This window comes from Corvus moneduloides, chromosome 4 (genome assembly GCF_009650955.1).
Source record: "Corvus moneduloides isolate bCorMon1 chromosome 4, bCorMon1.pri, whole genome shotgun sequence".
In the NCBI taxonomy this organism is placed as follows: Eukaryota; Metazoa; Chordata; class Aves; order Passeriformes; family Corvidae; genus Corvus; species Corvus moneduloides.
In genome coordinates, this window is record NC_045479.1 from 41,427,181 (window position 1) to 41,444,593 (window position 17,413).

At 41.5% G+C, this 17,413-nt stretch overlaps 1 protein-coding gene across 4 annotated transcripts in view; it reads right to left on the bottom strand.

Annotated features, from left to right (window-relative positions):
* Window positions 1-17,413, bottom strand: part of RASSF3 (Ras association domain family member 3) — a 75,271-nt gene that overhangs the window by 35,024 nt on the left and 22,834 nt on the right. The window contains exon 1 of one of the 4 annotated variants that reach the window (XM_032107068.1): window positions 3,037-3,060. The exons of the other annotated variants lie outside the window; for them this stretch is intronic. Within the exon in view, the coding sequence (XP_031962959.1) occupies window positions 3,037-3,045 (9 nt within the window). The 5' untranslated portion in view covers window positions 3,046-3,060. Of the gene's footprint in view, window positions 1-3,036; window positions 3,061-17,413 lie in introns of those variants that run through there. 4 annotated transcript variants of the gene reach the window in all.

Sequence of the window (17,413 nt, forward strand, 5' to 3'; positions counted from 1 at the left end):
AAAATGATGCTTTCTACATTTACTTCCAAACAAGTTCTCTGAAGTACAGCCAAAGCATCCTGAAGGCTGTTGGAGAAAGTCAGTTAGATTTCCAGCACAGTTACACTCTGACAAAAGGACTTTCACTTTTAAACTACATCCAAACTCTTAAGTATATCCACCCAATACTGCAAAGTAAGTCAATGGACTAGTATTAGGCTGTGGTTGCTGGACTTCTGCATGGATATTTAACCACCTATCTACTATCAGCAACTATCCTCAAGCCTCCAAGCAGCAAACAGGAGGGATTTACAGTTAATAATTACCCAACAAACCAATGCTTATAAATAGGCTTGCTTAAGAGATGTCTGGGAAGTGGTAGTGATAAAAATCATCTGAAAAGCATTTGTATCCAGCCAGGTATTGTTTTATGACCTCTTCAGGCATCACAGCCACCAAGGAAGAGGTTTAAAAGAACACACAGAAGTTAAGTTGATGGTATCAGCATAAAGCTAGTCCAGCCAGTCCTGACAAACAACAAAACAGTCACTGGAAGAAAAGATGTCAAAAACACCCTGCACACCTTTCCTCATACATTAGCTGCTATCATAAACATCACTCTTTGTATAGCACAGACTAGACTCATCATTCCTTTCAGATCGGGTCACCATCTTCAGAGCATCCACCAACCCAACACCTGCACTGCTGCAATACAGACCACCACCTCCACCTGGCCACCAGCTCCACTGAGGTCACCCACAGCACCCAGCATGTGGGCAAACCTCCGCTCCAGTTGCCAGCAGAAGCTCCCTGAGACATCCTCCTTGCCGTTCAGCTCTCTGGACTCCTCTCTCTTCGGATGAGGGGCCCAGCATGCTGGCTGTCCAGCTTCCTGCACTGCTAACTGGAATGAATTAAATACTCAAACTACAGGGCTCACAGCCCAGCATCCTCCCTACTCCAGCATCCTTCACCTGCACAGAAGCTGACCCAGAGCCCTCCCTTTCTTTCCAGGCAGCTTGGTCACCCAGATGCCTTATCCTGTACCCAGGTGATGGCAGAGGTCTCTGGAGAGCAGAAGGGCCTTTTCCCCAAGGCCACTGCAGGAACCCCGCATCAAAGCCAGCACACAGCACTGACATGAGGGAAGAGCCCGCTAGGAGCAGAGACTCCATCACACCGGTGAGCTGGAGCACTCACACGGGTTCTTATACCTGCTCACATCAGCCCTTTGCTCAGAGGAGATCTAATGCCTCACATAGGTGCTACACACAGAGAACCTTTGAGCCAGGGAAGGAAGAGACAGAGGCCATGCACTGTCACCTGGTCTCCTCACCCTGACTAGGACACTCCATGTCTCCTGAGGGCTAGACACACACATGCTGTTCAACTCCAATGGCTTCCTTTTTCAGCTCTCAATAGAATAAAACAAAACAGACTTAGCAATTACTTCCTAAAAAACACTACTAATTGGCAGACCAAAACTCATTATGCACAAATCTAAGTACACAGATTTCTCAGCGTCCCAGTATACTGTATTCATCTAAGGGCCGAGTTCAGAGACTATTACAAAATGAGATTGCCTCCAAAGAAGCATCAAATGCTTTCAGGTCTTGGCAATATCAGTCAGGTTTTGGTCCTTCTGCTCCCCAGTCTGCAGGTAGCTGTCCATACTTGTTTCTTGTTTGTTTTAACAAAGTACCTGAAGCAGATTCACACATTTGTAAGAGAAAGATCTAAGAGAACAAGGAAGGGAGGGAACATCTAGTGTCTAATACAATAAAAACAACCAAGGTAAAAAAATAGATCTAATCTCCCATGTAATGAGGTATCATTTTACGTATTTTTAAACTTCACAGTTTTCTTACATTAATAGCATACATAGCTCTGCTATTTACCATGATCCTGACAACACTAGTGCCTTACTCATCTGAATTCTGTCCTACTTGTTATCATCAGTCTTGTGGGAGAGAAGAAAAAAGAAAAAGAAAAAAAAGAGAAAAAAAAAAATCATGATGTGCCCTTCCAGTTTGTCCAGAAGCTAATCAGGTGATTTTTCTCCTTCTAAAACAAGCAAATTAAATTATTAAACAGTCAGAAGTCAAGGATGATCGAATGTCCCCATTCTGTGATTAAAGAAAGGCAGAAGCAGTGCACAGGCCTGCCTTCTCTTCTTCCAGTGGTCCACCGGCAGAGCAAGACCTCCTGCCGAGAGCAGCTGCCTCCTTCCCTTCTTATGGCTTCTTCACCTGCATTTTTGTCTTCCATCCAGCGAAAGAAACTTTCTTCCTCTCAAACAGCTATGTCCAAAAAGCTGCCCATATTTACACTTGTGAAAACAGCAGTAACTGTTCATGCTATAACCAGCAAAGCCCAAAACAACGAAACAAAATCATGGCAAAAGGTCGATTACAGCAACCATTACCACAGGCAGATAGTTTCAGCTGTGAAACTTTTTATTAAGTGGCATTATGAAAATAGATACTGATGATACATTTGTAAAACAGATTAATAAACCCCTTCCCTCAAAACTGGCAAGCAAGGCAACAAGCAAAAGACACCTGATTTCCATTAACAGGCTCACGCTTGCAGCGGAAAAATCTTATAACAGCTGGAGACTGAAGCTGGTCAAGGCACAGGAAAGAGTGCAGTTACCTTTTGGTATGGCATAACATTTAAAATACATTTCAATATGTTCAAAATAGTGCCCTTAACTTTATTCTCTAAATGGATGAGCTGGCCTGTTAAACCTGTTACAGGGAACAATTAAGGGAGGATTCTAAAGCCACAGAAAATACAAAGAGCTAGAAATACACAAATGCATGTATTTTGAAAATCAAGAACGTGCAAGTAAATCCAAGGTTTACATTGCAATCCTATTTGCTGCACTACTTGCTGTCAGATACCAAAGCATAAACCATATTTTCCATTCAAGAAGTTCTACTGCTTTCTCTCAGAACCATTATTCATTAAAAGAATAAAAACAAACAACAAAATAAAGGCCAAACCAAAACCACACAAAACCAAAAAGCCCAGACTTCTCAACCTTCTGCCTACCTGTATCATGTCTATCCAGTTAAGAAATCTGTCCAAACACTCTAAGGCATCTCCACTGCACCATCAGCTCAGGCTTTCTCTCCCAAAGCACAACTCCACAAACTAAGCCCAGCCTCTTGAGGTCCCACCCTCTCAGTCAGTTTCCTCATCTGCACATTCCTCCTCCATCTGCTCCAGCACCAGAGCTGTTCCTCTTGCAATCACAGAGAGATCTGATTCAAGGAAGGCATCTGAAAAAAACCCACCTTTATTAGCTTAAACTGAAGCTTCAGTGGAACCACACCCTGTGCTCAAGTGATGGCAGCCACACTGAAACAGCCTTCAACCTGTGGCACCCACCTTGTAGGTGTATGGCTGAGATGACAGGGCATGACCAACAGAGGTAGGATGAACAGCTTTGTGATGATCCCTTTCTGTTCTACCTTGTGAGACATCACTTGTTCCCCTTGCGTCACAGGATAAATCTAGGAAACTGGAAACCTGGCTGTACTTGCCACCCTTCTACAAAACACCCAAACAGAACCAGTGCTGTAAGTTGCACTAGGCCTGTGTTTTGACTTTTTAGATCTTAAAACAATTTACGTTTGACATTTAGTTTATCATGGTTTCACCAAAATGTTTTGCAAACATCTGCTTCACCAAAAGTGAAGTATGGTGAAGTTGTGAACTATTTATGGATAACCTGTATGGATTAGCAACCCAATTACTATTGCAGGTTAGAAGATCTCCTTCTGTGCATGCAGCCATGGACCTGCACAGAAACCACGAGAACAACAAAGAGGGAACAGAGCAAGCACTGCCCAGGAAAGTTATGTTCTGGTGTTACACATCTGAAAGAGAAGGGGATCCAATTCCAGGTCAGTTTCAGCATGGCATCCCCACCATATTTAAGACTTTTTCACTTGTCTGTTGGGTACAGTCAGAACAAAGGTTGGATTCTATGGAAGGGCAGTATTGAGGTCCATATGGAAGCACATAGCAAGGGGACAGAGAAGAATCATGGAATGGTAAGGTTGGAAGGGACCACTGGAGATTATCTAGTCCAACCTCCCCACTCAAGCAGGGTCTCCCAGAGCACATTACTCAGGACCTCTGCAAGTACCTAAAAAGCGCAGCTCCTTCCCTCATCCAGGGAATGGCACCACATTTCTAATGACTGCCCTAAGCACACTGTAATGCCCATACCCACAACATAAAATACCAATCCTTATAATAAAAAATACTCCTCTCTGCTGCCTTTTGTTTCTGACACAATCACTACCCAATGTGAAATATCTTCTGAAAGGTTTTTTTTCCACTCTATCTTCCAGATAGATCTCTGAAGATGAAAACATATAGTTTACTACTTGTTAAATCCAGACAAGTAGCATGGAGCTCCCATCCTATATCCTCCACATAACATCTTCACAACTACTTAGTGCAGTAAATCTGTATTACATAATACATGATTTTTCCAGCATTGGCCATAAAGGCTGATTTAAAATCTAACTCATTTTAAAACAGGACCCTTCATTAGAATTCAAGGGGGAGAAGAGGAGACAAAAGAAAAAAGTGAAAAAGCAAGGGTAGCATGCCAGCATTCCATACCATGCACTTCACCAAGCTGCTTCAGGAGCTAGTTTAAACTATAAATCACTAAAAAAGAAGTGTATCATGAACTTTGGCTGCTAGAGGAAAAACCACTAGGTTGATGATTTTTTTTTTTTTTTTTAATACTAGGCTATTTCCACAGAACATGTCACTGTACTGTCTTAGGAGGCAAACACCTACTGCACTAATAGTCTATTATCATTGCAACTCAAAGCTACATCTTTGTATGTCAGTGGCAAGTTAAAAAAAGCCTCAGGGAGGAAATCACCAAATCATTAAAATCAAATATGCTTTGAAGACTATTTGGGGTCTACATTCAGGGGTGGGGAAAAATGTGCCTTTAATTATTTTTTAATTAAATTAACTGTGAGTTTTAAAGTTCAGAGCATGTGAAACTGCTTTGATGTTTCACTTCACATATCAACCTTTTAGCACAATATAAACAGTCATGTTCCCCCATCCTGAGATAAGCTTCCCACCATGTGAACACGTAATCAGTTCAAAAGCAGCTGTCAGCGTAGACAAACCCACAAACTGCAGCCATAAAACAAAACCTGTGATATAACTTTATTAACCACTCTTGCCCATGACTGGGAAAACACAGAAGATCTTTAGAAGGATACTTCTAAATATGTAACTTCTGTTCTATTGGAATGATGTGTAAGTTATTTAAATCCTTCATAATTTGTATTAAGGCACATCTTATCACCCCTCAGTCACAGGAGCATGTGGAACAATGGAACAACAGTTTGGATTCAAATCACCAACTGCTACGACCATCAAAGCACAGATTTCCGCTGTAGGAGTACCTGAAGCTCTCCTTGCTTACAAGTGGGATGACCCCTTCCAGAGGAGCATAGTAACAGAAGAAAATTGATTTGTCTGTAGGATTCAGCTCAGCAGGTGTAAGACTCCTCCAAAAAGCTCCCATGCCCACTGCTGCCATCGCAGGGACAGGGTAACAACAACTGGAAAACCAAGGACACCCAACAGGAGTGAGCCAAAACAAGGGGGTGCAGCCAATAACTTTGCTGCCTGAAAACACAATTCACAAGTTCATCTCAGGTACAGGCGAGCACAAAGTGGCTTTCTGGTGACAAAACACGGAATTAAACTCCCAGGAACCTCACTGTGATTTGGTGATCATAAAGAAGTCAAACAAATTTGCATTACACAACCTGCCATGTTTCAAGCCAACTTACTTGATCTTCTGATAGCTGGACGCTTCTTTGGAGTTGCTGTTTTACAGACAGTTCCATTCTTATTCAGAACTCGAGAAAGGTGTGTATCAGGAATTATTTCTGTATTTTATAACAAACCTTCCACCACAGTATCAAGGCAATTACAAGTGCCCTATGGTTTAACAAACCAAAAGAGAAACCCTGATGGAATATGCCCCGCTGGCAACAGAGCCACTTTGATTTACAAAGCATCACTGGTTCTCCACCTTGTCTTAATACTTGGCATTTATTTAGGATAATGTTACATAGGCTGTGATCAGGTCTAAGATGTAGGAACTGTCTACACTGTAAAGGGTAGACAGTGGCTGGCTAATTGGCACCCAGCCTAATCCTGAATATAAAAATCTCACTGTACTAAGCACAGGAACTGTCTGCTTTATTTTACAGAGCAAGAAATCTGACCAGAGCAACAAAAAGCCAGAAACCCACAGTTTAATCTACTTCATGAAGTCCTGTTGCTCACAGGTTTGAGTTAGCAATAAGAACATTCTCCCAATTATTCTACTCTTTGACAACATAGTCTACTGAATATTCATTCAAGAAAAAAGTTGTAATTAACAGTACAGAATTAAAAGTCTTATAGAAGATATTTTCTTTAACATACTTTAATTAAAACATGGTGGTTTTAGTTAAGCTGAATATTATTTTGCTAACATTATACTATTTTTAAAGCAGTAAAAATATCTCCTAGGCAAGCAAGGGACCAACAAAAGTTCACAGTAGTAGATCACATGGTCAGCTGAACACTAATACCATTTTTCAATTTCTGTGAAAACAAACTTGTTCCCATGAAGCCCAAATCAGACCCCAAAGCAATACTGTACAGCTGATTATAGTGAATATTTAGAGAAGGTACTTAGATTTATCAGCAATTCTTGTTATACTTGTTATAAACCACAACAGTGAGTCAGTCTCAGACTTAAAGGAGAAAGTAATTTGTACCCAAAGAATAAAACAAGTTCTTGCTTGGCTAGGACCTTGAAGAAAAAATAAGGAGGGTGGGGACAGGAGGTGGTAGGAAGTTTTTCAGGAATAATTTTTTACATAGTCATAGAGCCCAAAGGAAAAAAACCTAAGAAAGGCAACTCATCATATAAATTAATTTGACTTTATATTCAATGAGAATAGAAAAATGAAATTTAAAATAATGTGAGGATCTGATTCAGAGGTTTATCTGACTGATGTCCAGACTGACATCCATATGCATATGCAGTAGTCTCTTACCACTACAGTGAATCAAAAGGTAACTGAAACAATTCAGTATTTTAAGAGTCACTTCCCCAAGGAAATTACTAAATTATATTACCAAATACAACAAAAGATATTCCAGTCTTTGAACTCTACAACAGCCCCACTCCATAGACTATCTTAACTAGCTACTGTGAATCCATTTATGTAGCTACTGAGATCCACCTACTGGGCTGTCTAAAGCAGCTAAATGATTTTCATTACAGAAAGAGTTGACTCAGACTCCTGTCATTAGTCATCACCCCATATCACATATTATTGGAAAGGGAAAAAGGCATTCCCTTAATTCAACAACTAAAGCACCCCTTAATATCAAGTTAAATATTCCCAGTTCATCTTAAGCAGACCTGCTAACTCATGCAAAAACTGCAAACTCTCCTTAATATTAGATTTTTACATCAAAATTAACTCAAAAGATCTGGATACATTTCTAAATACAGAAAATCAGGCTTTAGAGTAACAAATTTATGTAGACACTGCATTAGAAAAGTAACACTGTGCTAAGTTAGGCTCCATGAAAGCTGCAAGTATCATGACCAGAAGAAGATTTCTGTAATGAAAGATCAAGTTCCCCTTAATAAAGCAGATTTCTCTCGTGCAGATTATATGGAGTCTGGTTACTGCTTGCATCAGGTTGCCTGCACAACTAATGTTCCCCTGACTCTGCTGTTCTTACGCTGCCAGCACTTGTACGTGGGTACCTAATGGAGCAACTGCCTCAAGCATGAACTTTTGATTAAGCTGTAGATTTTTCCACAGGACATAAGACATCTCTCCTATGTGCAGAAATCTGAACAGGCAATTTTTCAGCCTGCACTTACAGCAGGACAGATAAAATACTTCATCTTCCTTCTTTCCTTCACAGCTCCTAAAAGACAACAGTCACAAATCAACTCCCCATCTCAAATTACTTTTACCATGCCTTACATGCATGCAGGATAATTTACTCCAATTTGCTCTCAGCAGTTGATAAGTGCTCATATTATCATCCTGCAAGAGATGGAGCAAGTCTTATACACAAAGATTCCTTCCTTCTCCTCCTCCTTCACTCCTTAACTATCAAATATAAAAGTTATACCTACTTCTAGCTTTCAGCTGCCAGGTCCATGCCACACATACAGTTAGGGATTTATTTTACCAGTTTTCAGGAGCGCCCCCTTATTGCAGCATTTACCCCTGGCTATATCACAGTCATCACATGGGTCTCATTTCTGGATCAAGGTACTCCTGGTGATGGAGATGGGGAGCCTATATGTTTGACAGGATTTAAAAGAACTTTCCTCCTGCTCATATTTCTGTTCCTTGGTCTTCAACACTTAGGTTCAACAGTAGACTGTTTATCCTGACGCATCCAGAAATGCTTCTGCAAAAACCCTCTCTTTCCATTGCTTTTCCAAGTTAAACACACATGCATGGTAACAAAAAAGGGGCTGACCATTCTTTAAGTCACCAGTCCGGAAAGCTGAGGGACCAGTTCCTGCAGCTGGCTACAGCACATACCTCTGCTCACTTCAGGCACAGCCCAGGTCACTTGCCACATCGATTTTTCTAGTACTTACAAGCTAATCAAAGACGCAAAAAAACAGGGTTGGAGGGTTTTTTTACACATTTTATCATAAAGGGTAACGTAAGACACCTGTCTATGCCTATACTACATAACCTTTCCACACATCAATAACATAATAAAAAATTCTAATATAGTAGTTCAAATTACATCTATTGTGAAAATCTGTACTGACTGCTATGCTAATCTCAGTAATACTGAACCTTGAACCTACTCATTTCAAACATGAAGATAAACAATGCAGGCCAATTCTCCCATTATGCAATGCAACACAACCACCAAAATTCTTAATCTTTCAGGCAGTGCCAAAGAATATGCCAGTTTCTGTACACACGATCACAATGGGTCATGCTGAAATCCCTAGTGCAGTTGCTGGAGTTTATATGGCTTTACCAGATGCTTCTCAGATGAACTATGAAAATATTTTACAATTAAATGAGCAGCTCTGAACAAAAAGACTTCCATGATCTCAGCTTATGTATCTAAGTGAACACACTAAATCAAGCTGCTGGTGGACTGAACAGCAAGACAAGCGGTCTTTGATCTTGAGGAGACCAATTCTTCAGAAGAGAGGAACCCACTAAGAGAAAAGTAATGCTCTAAATGAAACCTCTGAACTAAACTCTTCCAAGTTTACAGGCTAGTGTGACCAGCACAACTGTACATAAGTAGTCACCGAGAGGAAGTAGTCTACAACAGAGGTTATTAGCCATCAATAAAGGTGTTAAGCTACTTGTGAAGTATTAAAAAATTTATTCTATTACAAACTTTACTTCAAGGGGGACAAGTCAAATCATGGGATTCCTGCTTCAGCAGAAATAAAATTAAGCACTTAAGTATTTGGCAAACAATCATCATCAGCCAGAGCAGTACTTGATATTCAGTTTTTATTATTAAAAACCAGGGTTTAGAGAGACTGTATTGATTGTGTACTGCAAACACAAGATACAAGGACTGTGCACTATGAGGAAGAGTATAGCATGGTTAGACTGTGCATCCATGCACTTGACCACACCTTGGATCAGTAAGGAGACAGATCACAATACAAGCAGTCCTAATTATGGACAACAGGGATATCTGTAAAAGATTAGAGACGACTGCCTTTGTAATTTGCCCCTAGTACATTATTTTATATAATTTCTAAAAGAAACACACTTGCAAACAGCATTTTCCACAATTACTTAGTGGGTAAAGAGTGAGACAGAGAAGTTGACAACCGGCACACCAAGTACTACATACCCAACATCAACGTTTGACGCATCCTCTGAGGCAGATGAACCACTTCTGCTTTTACTATTATTTTCAGCACAGCATAGATTCCTCTGCATACAGGAACACAAATTCCTCTCCAACACACACACAGATGAGTAACCAGAAAGCATTCTTAATTGCTACATAAATCACATGTGGCTACTTAGCATAGCCAAATACATGTCTGCATAGGAAGCACTCTCCTCAAAACTGTCTGCAGTATTTCATCAACCTCACAGAAAAGCAAGCATGCCAAAAGGAAAGCAGCAATTACTCACTCCAAATGAATTCATACCTGTCCACAGAAACGTGCGGGCTTTGTTACAGGAACCCAAACCCATACAAAAGCCTGACAACACTGTAGGCAGGTGTGCTGCACTGAAACTGGGGGGAGACGACAGCATGCTGGGCTAGCTTCAGTCCCATTGGGGCACACCTCTAACATCTGTGGGTTTTAAGACCTTTCCTGAGTATTGGTCTCGAAAGGTACAAATCCATATGTGTGCATGTTAGATTTATACATATAAATCTAAATATTTTGTATCTATATATAGATAATACGTAATTATTTTTTTAAAATGTGAGCATGCATCCATAACAGCCCTATTTCTACCTAAGAATGAAGTGCGGGATATACTGAATAGCTTGGCTCCATGTGCTGCCTGCAGAAGCCCCCCAAGTTTTACCTGTCTATCCATGAGGAGAGCTGGACAAGAGACCTGTCACTCTCATGTCTTGCTTCATGAAGCTTACGCTGCTTGCCTTGACTCGCTAGTATATTCTCACAGGCAAATGCTGTATTACACATCCAGCACTTCACCTGAAATTCTCTGTTAATCAGTTTATTTAGAATCACAGAACATCCTGAGTTGAAATGGACCCACAGGGATCACCAAAGTCCAATTCTTGACCCTACACAGGACAACCCGAGAATCACGCCATGTGCCTGAGAGCATTGTCCAAACGTTTCTTGAACTCTGTCAGGCTGGAGCTATGACCACTTCCCTGGGGAGCCTGTTCCAGTGCCCAGCCACCCTCTGGGTGAAGAGCCTTTTACTGATATGCAAGATGAACCTCCCCCTGACACACTTTCAGGCCATTCCTTCGAGTTCTGTCACTCACTGGTTACAAGTGTGAAGAGATCACTGTCTGCCCCCCCCCCCTCCACTTCCCCTCACGAGGAAGATGCAGATAGCAATGAGCTCTCCCCTCAGTCTCCTGTTCTCCAGGTTGAAGAGACCAAGTGAGCTTGGGCACTCCTCATACACCTTCCCCTCAAGGCCATTCACCATCTTTGTTGCCCCCCCTTTGGACACTCTCCAATAGCTTAGTATCCTCCTTGCATTGTGACCATTCCTTACATTGCCCAAAACTAACCCCAGCACTCAAGGTGAGGCCACTCCAGGGCAGAGCAGAGTGGGACAATTCCCTCCCTTGCCTGGCTGGCGATGCTGTGCCTGATGCACCCCAGAACACAGGTGGCCCTCCTGGCTGCCAGGGCACTGCTGACTCACATTCAACTTTCCCCTGACTAGCACACCCAGGTCCCTTTCTGCAGTGCTGCTCTCCAGCCTCTCATTCCCCAGTCTGTCTGTTAATCCAGGGTTGCCCCATCCCAGGTGCAGAATCCGTCACTTGCCCTCATTAAACTTCTTTAATATGGTTGGTGATAGCCCATCTCTCTAATTTGTCAGTGTCTCTCTGCCTCTGAGGGAGTCAACAGCTCCTCCCAATTTAGTGTCATCAGCAAATTCATTCTGTATTCCTTCCAGTCCTGCATCCAACTCATTAATGAAGATGTGGACGAGCTCTGGGCAGAGGATGGAGCCCTGCAGAATTCCATGAGTGACTGGCTGCCAGCCTGATGTTACCCCATTCACTTCAACCCCTTGTATCCGACCCATGAGCCAGTAGTGCTTGCAACTGTTAATGCAGCACTGGTGCCACTGACGTTTTACAGAAGAGACAGACTGTAGCATCAGTTTCTACTTTAGTTTTTCTTCATCATTTTGCTCTTGCAGTAGCTAAATGTTAATCAGCAAGACCCTCTTCCAAAATGGTCATTCTGATACTATTCTTACACAGTGATCTACAGTTGAGGTAACAGATCACAAGAAGATTTTCTCCTTCTTTAAGTAACTTTTTATTGGGTTTTCTTTTAATCTCTTTAGCATGTTTAGACACTCTTCAGTTCTGCTGTGTTGCAGAGCACTTCCCTGAATTCACCAGACTCTTCAGTTAAAAGAAGACTGCTTGTGTCTGCATGTCTATTCACATGTGTCTAAAGCAACCTAAGTCTAAACATTTTGGACCATAAAGCTATAGATGCCCAGTACTTTCTGACTTCAGCAAAACTCCACAGCTCTGCCCTTCTGCTTTGCACTTAAACCTACATGATTATCCCAACTCAATCACATCACTTAATTCACAAAATACCCACATTTACTAAGTGCTCCTGATCTTACTAATGTGAAGCCTAGCTACTGTACTCCAAGACTCCAATGGGTGAATCAAAACCTTTTTTTCTCCAACAAAAGGAAAAAAAAAAAAAAAAACCAGTGTTTCTCCAGTGATTTTTAAATAAATGTCAATAACAAAGATAATAACACATTGTTTGTGCTCCCCAAGTTTATAGAGAAGTAACTGCCTGAGATGCACTTAATATAGTATTAATACAATAAACTAAAGAAAACAGTGGAAATGTTAAGAGTTACTCATCTAGTCTGAATATTACCTGCTGCTGGTGCTGCACTCATGACACTTAAATCACTGAATGTAACAGCACTCATTACATGTTTTAGTGACTTGAACTCTGCTTAGGACAGTACATTAACCCATCTCTTCTAAACCTGCTTCTTAAATTTTTGTCTATGCTAGTAGTTACCATTTCATATAGTTAAGCCCTCAAAATTTAAACCAATGACTCCAAGAACCAACTGGGACGATGAACCAGTGTACAGCAATCAGCATCCTCTGCACAGGGCATAAATCTCATCTCACCTCCAGAGGCTGTCAGACACCAGCAGGGGACTTAAGAGTTCACCACAAAATGGCCATCAAACCCCTCCAAGTTACTGATGCACACATGCTGCATCAAGTGCTCCAAGACAAGAGTGAGACAAAAACACAAAATAAGGACCACTAGTTTACTGTCACAATGATGTGGGCCTTAAAATAGACACAATCTCTACCCTGCTCATTCCTTCAGTTCTTAACTTTCAAGTATTTCAGTTGCAACAATGTTTATCCCATAATATTCACTGACTGCCAAATGGATTAGAAAAAAAAGAACAAAACATTACTGGGTATTTTTAGTTGCCTTTTTTTAAATAAGTTTCACGACTACATGTCAAACACAAACCTAAACTTTTTGGCTCCAAAGCAAGCCTATAATTAGAAACCTCATTTTTTCTGGTAGTCAGGAGAGCCATTTTCCCTAGGGAATGTTACAGAAAGGAAACCCAGGAAGAGTCGTAATGGCTAAACAACGTGAAACATTAATAACAGACACTGGTAACACAAAGACATCCTAACCAGGCTTGAGCAGCTACAAATTGCATTTTTCTGCTAGAAACTGTTTTCTTCCAAAGTTAAACGCTTTTTTTATGGTCTCTCGTCCTCTCAATCACATGCCTCAACCTACTGGGCAAATTCATATGGAAGAAATGTAAAAAAAGGCGTCTGTGCCCAGAAGTTTGTCCTACTTCCTCCCACTTCCACCAGCTCACCCATTAAAAAAAAGAAAAACAAAACAAAAAAAACTGCTACACCTTTCAGGTCAAACCTCCTCCTCCAACAGTGAAATGAGAGATTGCTAGTTACTTTGTCAGGACTAGTTCGGGATGACACTGTCACCCTCTGCCTTTTGCCTTTCCCCTTTACATCTCCTCTGCTCTTATCTATCTGCTTTTCATTTCCAGCTTTTTTATGAATTTCCTTTCCCACCACCATTACCACACCTGCAAATCCCACTGACATGCAGGAAATACAGCCACAAAGCCAATGTCATAGCAGGGGGCACTGGGTGAGGGTACAGGGGAAGGAACTTAGCAGGTCTGCAAGTTGTGAAGACCAAGACCAGTAAGGGGAAGAGAGAGGGAGAAATCAGACCTCAGACAGGGAAGGACCAGTGTTGACAGTGAGGCAATGAGGACATACTTGGGTGCAGAAGGAACACATGCATTTTTGGAAACTGCCAACAGAAGAGATTGCATTTTTCTTGCAAACACTTTTACAGAGCCCTGTATGAAATGGTAGAAAAACAGAGCACACAGCAGCATTTTGGGTTTTTTTCCAAAGCACAGAGCAGCATCCAAGCGTCAAACTTCTTATATCCAAGCCATTTTGTATGGGACATCAACCAGAACTCTCTCACATTTTGTGTGCAAACTATTCACGACTCAGATGCTGTACAAGGGCCTGTAGGACAGGCCCTCTTCTAGCAGCTGGGATCCGTGACCTCCATAGCACTGCCAGCTTCCAAAGCAAGGTTTCCCAAAGCACAGTGGTGTCCTCTCTCACAGATCCTACACACGTAAGGGCAGAGAGAGATCCTGACCACAGCCTCTTCTCATGTTTCTAACCCTTACAGTTACAGTGGAAGGGGCCCTCAAACATAGAGCAAGCAGAATCAAGTACAGGGATGTCCTCAGGTTTTTGCAGTCATCCTGATATAAGACTTGAGCTCAGCATGGCTTGGAACTAACCATATACAATGCTTGAAAGGCCACACTGGTTTGTTTTTTTTTTTTTCCTTTTGTTGGAGAAAAAAAGGTTTTGATTCACCCATTGGAGTCTTGGAGTACAGTAGCTAGGCTTCACATTAGTAAGATCAGGAGCACTTAGTAAATGTGGGTATTTTGTGAATTAAGTGATGTGATTGAGTTGGGATTGAGTGTGCTTGAAAGGCCACTGTCCATCGAGACCCCTGAGAAAGGAAAAGTATTGCAAGGATTTACATCGACCCTGCTCAATGTGAGATAATTCGGGGAACTGGTGTGGGGAAGGAAAGCACAGAAAACATACACAGGAAGATGCACATCCCTCCAGCATATGGTGGGGCTTGCAGCAGCAGGCATGACTGTTTTCAATTTTCCTGAAGGATGGGGGTGGGTGGGAGGAAATAGGGAGAGAAAGAGGTCAGCTTTCAAAAGTTTGCCAAACATCTTATTTTAGTACTTTTTCTACAGGGAATGGATGAATTCCAAAGGCTTGATCATACAGAAGCACCGGTCTGATCTTGCAAAAGCCTATGTACATGGATAACTTTACCTCACATGAGTAGTCACACTGGCAGGACAAAAATATTTACAGTTCTGCCTTTTTCGTTTATTAAATGACTCATTGCAAACATAAAGCAGGGCCACACCGAGCTTAATCTAGTTTCTGACACTTAAATTTTAAAAGAGACACAGATGATAAGAAACCTTAAAGCTAAACTTTCAGGAGCAATAACACAGCATAAAGCAACCTGCATTTTTATTCACACTGCCCTCAGATTGAAGAATTTCTTGCTTAAGAAATAACTTTGGGGCTACTGCTCATCCCCAAAACACCATACCATCTATTATATGCTGCAATGGTTTTATGCTGCAATTTTTTTTAGAAGTGCTACAGAGAGAGGAAAAGTTGTCTAAATCTTTAACCACACTAGAGATCAGGCATCCTAGGCAAAGACCGAAGGTACTATCGCAAATTTTTTACACCAGAATTGCTGTCAATTCATTAATCCTGTCTCAGTTGCAGCATTTGATGTATTTAAGTCCACCCTTGCCCAATTAAATGAAGACAAAAATTCACTACTTAAACTAGTGAATTTCCTTTTTTCTTTCTTTTCTTTGGAAATCCATACAAAACAAGACTAAACACTTGTAGAGAGTTTTTCCGCAGGCACAGCTGCAAGCCAAATGCTCTAAACCATTTCTTCCCTGCAAGAAAGGGGGCAGAGGGAGCTAAGACAGAAGGATAAACGTAACTGCCAGCATTTAAAGTCTTCTACAAGAAGAGAAACCCACACTGCAAAACTTAATATTTGTGTAGTTGAGAAAGACACAGAAACAATAACTATCAGCTCCCCTCTTTTCTCTTCGCTCAAGGGGACATAGTATGCATTTTTTGACTAAACCTCAAATACAAACCAAAAGTAGCATCCTCATCCCTACAAAGAGGCTTATTATGACTGTTATTGCTGGAAGGGGAAACTCACTCTTACTGGCCACATGACTGTTGAAATCTACATTCAGCATTGTTTGGAGATTTTTTTTTCTTTTGCCTATAAATCTGCAGTTGAGAGCAACTGGTTATAACTTTATGACTAGAAACATTAGCTGAGTATTTCTGATGCTGCAGAGTCAGCAATACAGATTAATTTGTTCCAGCCTAGTAAATACTTACTTAAATATGCACCCTGCAACACCTCACTACAGTATTCTTTTGGGAAACATTACTAGAGCAGAACATCAAATTTTAGCTATGGGGTTTTTTGTGGTTTTTTTTCCAGTCCCCCTTGCTTGGAAATGTTAACACCACACACAAAAATTTACACATTTGCACAGTTTACCACTTATACAGCTAACATTTAGCAACACAACTCATACAACAGCACTGGAAAGACCTGTATGTTTTCAGGATCTGAATCAAGACACAGGCCTTCTTACATGTCACGATACAGCAGCTACACAGAGGCAGACAGCAGTTCTATGACAGCAGACATCTATTCACACAGTACTGTCACACCAGAATCCTCCTCCGTAAGGGCCAGGTGGCAGCCAGTGCTGGCCAAATAGGTTAGCAGGTGAAGTTCAAGGACACTCCACAGCACTCAGCACCTTCCAGTGAATACCTGAGGTTAGTGGGAGGCTGAAACTCAAAATGGATGAGACAAAACCAACCACTGAGGAGAGCTGTCAAGACGAGTATCCTGGAGAAGCAGCCACAACCTGATACATAGCCAGTCCCAGCCTATTTGCTCCAAGTGCCCAAGCTCAGGTGTAGACAGAGGGTGTGCCCAGGCTCCCTGCCAAACTTTGCAGAGGAAGTTAAAGCTCAAGAGAGCTCTTGCACTTCCTCAAACGGGAGCAGGAGTTTCCTAAGGGGCAGCTAGAGGGTTTCAGTTTTAAACAAATCACAAATGGAACATAACCTCAGAGAAAAAGAAACCAAGATTTGCTTTCTGCAGCAGAACACAGCCTACAGGAATGGCTGTGGGTAATGAACGACGTTTTTTGACAAGTGCCACAGGTGGACCAGAGGGCAGCTGAGGTATCCAAGCTTTGAAAAGCAAGTTTATAAGCAGGTCCCCATGGCAGCAGTAATACTAACACTGAAATCCAGTGGGGAAAACCACGAAGAGTTTGTAGAAAGAAACAGACACTGAACAGAAAGAAGGCACTGATGCTGGTGGGAGCAGGTGAAGAACTAGCATAAACAAAACAGGCTCACTAGCTCATAGCCAGCCTTCTCTACAATGAGATCCTGTGCATTG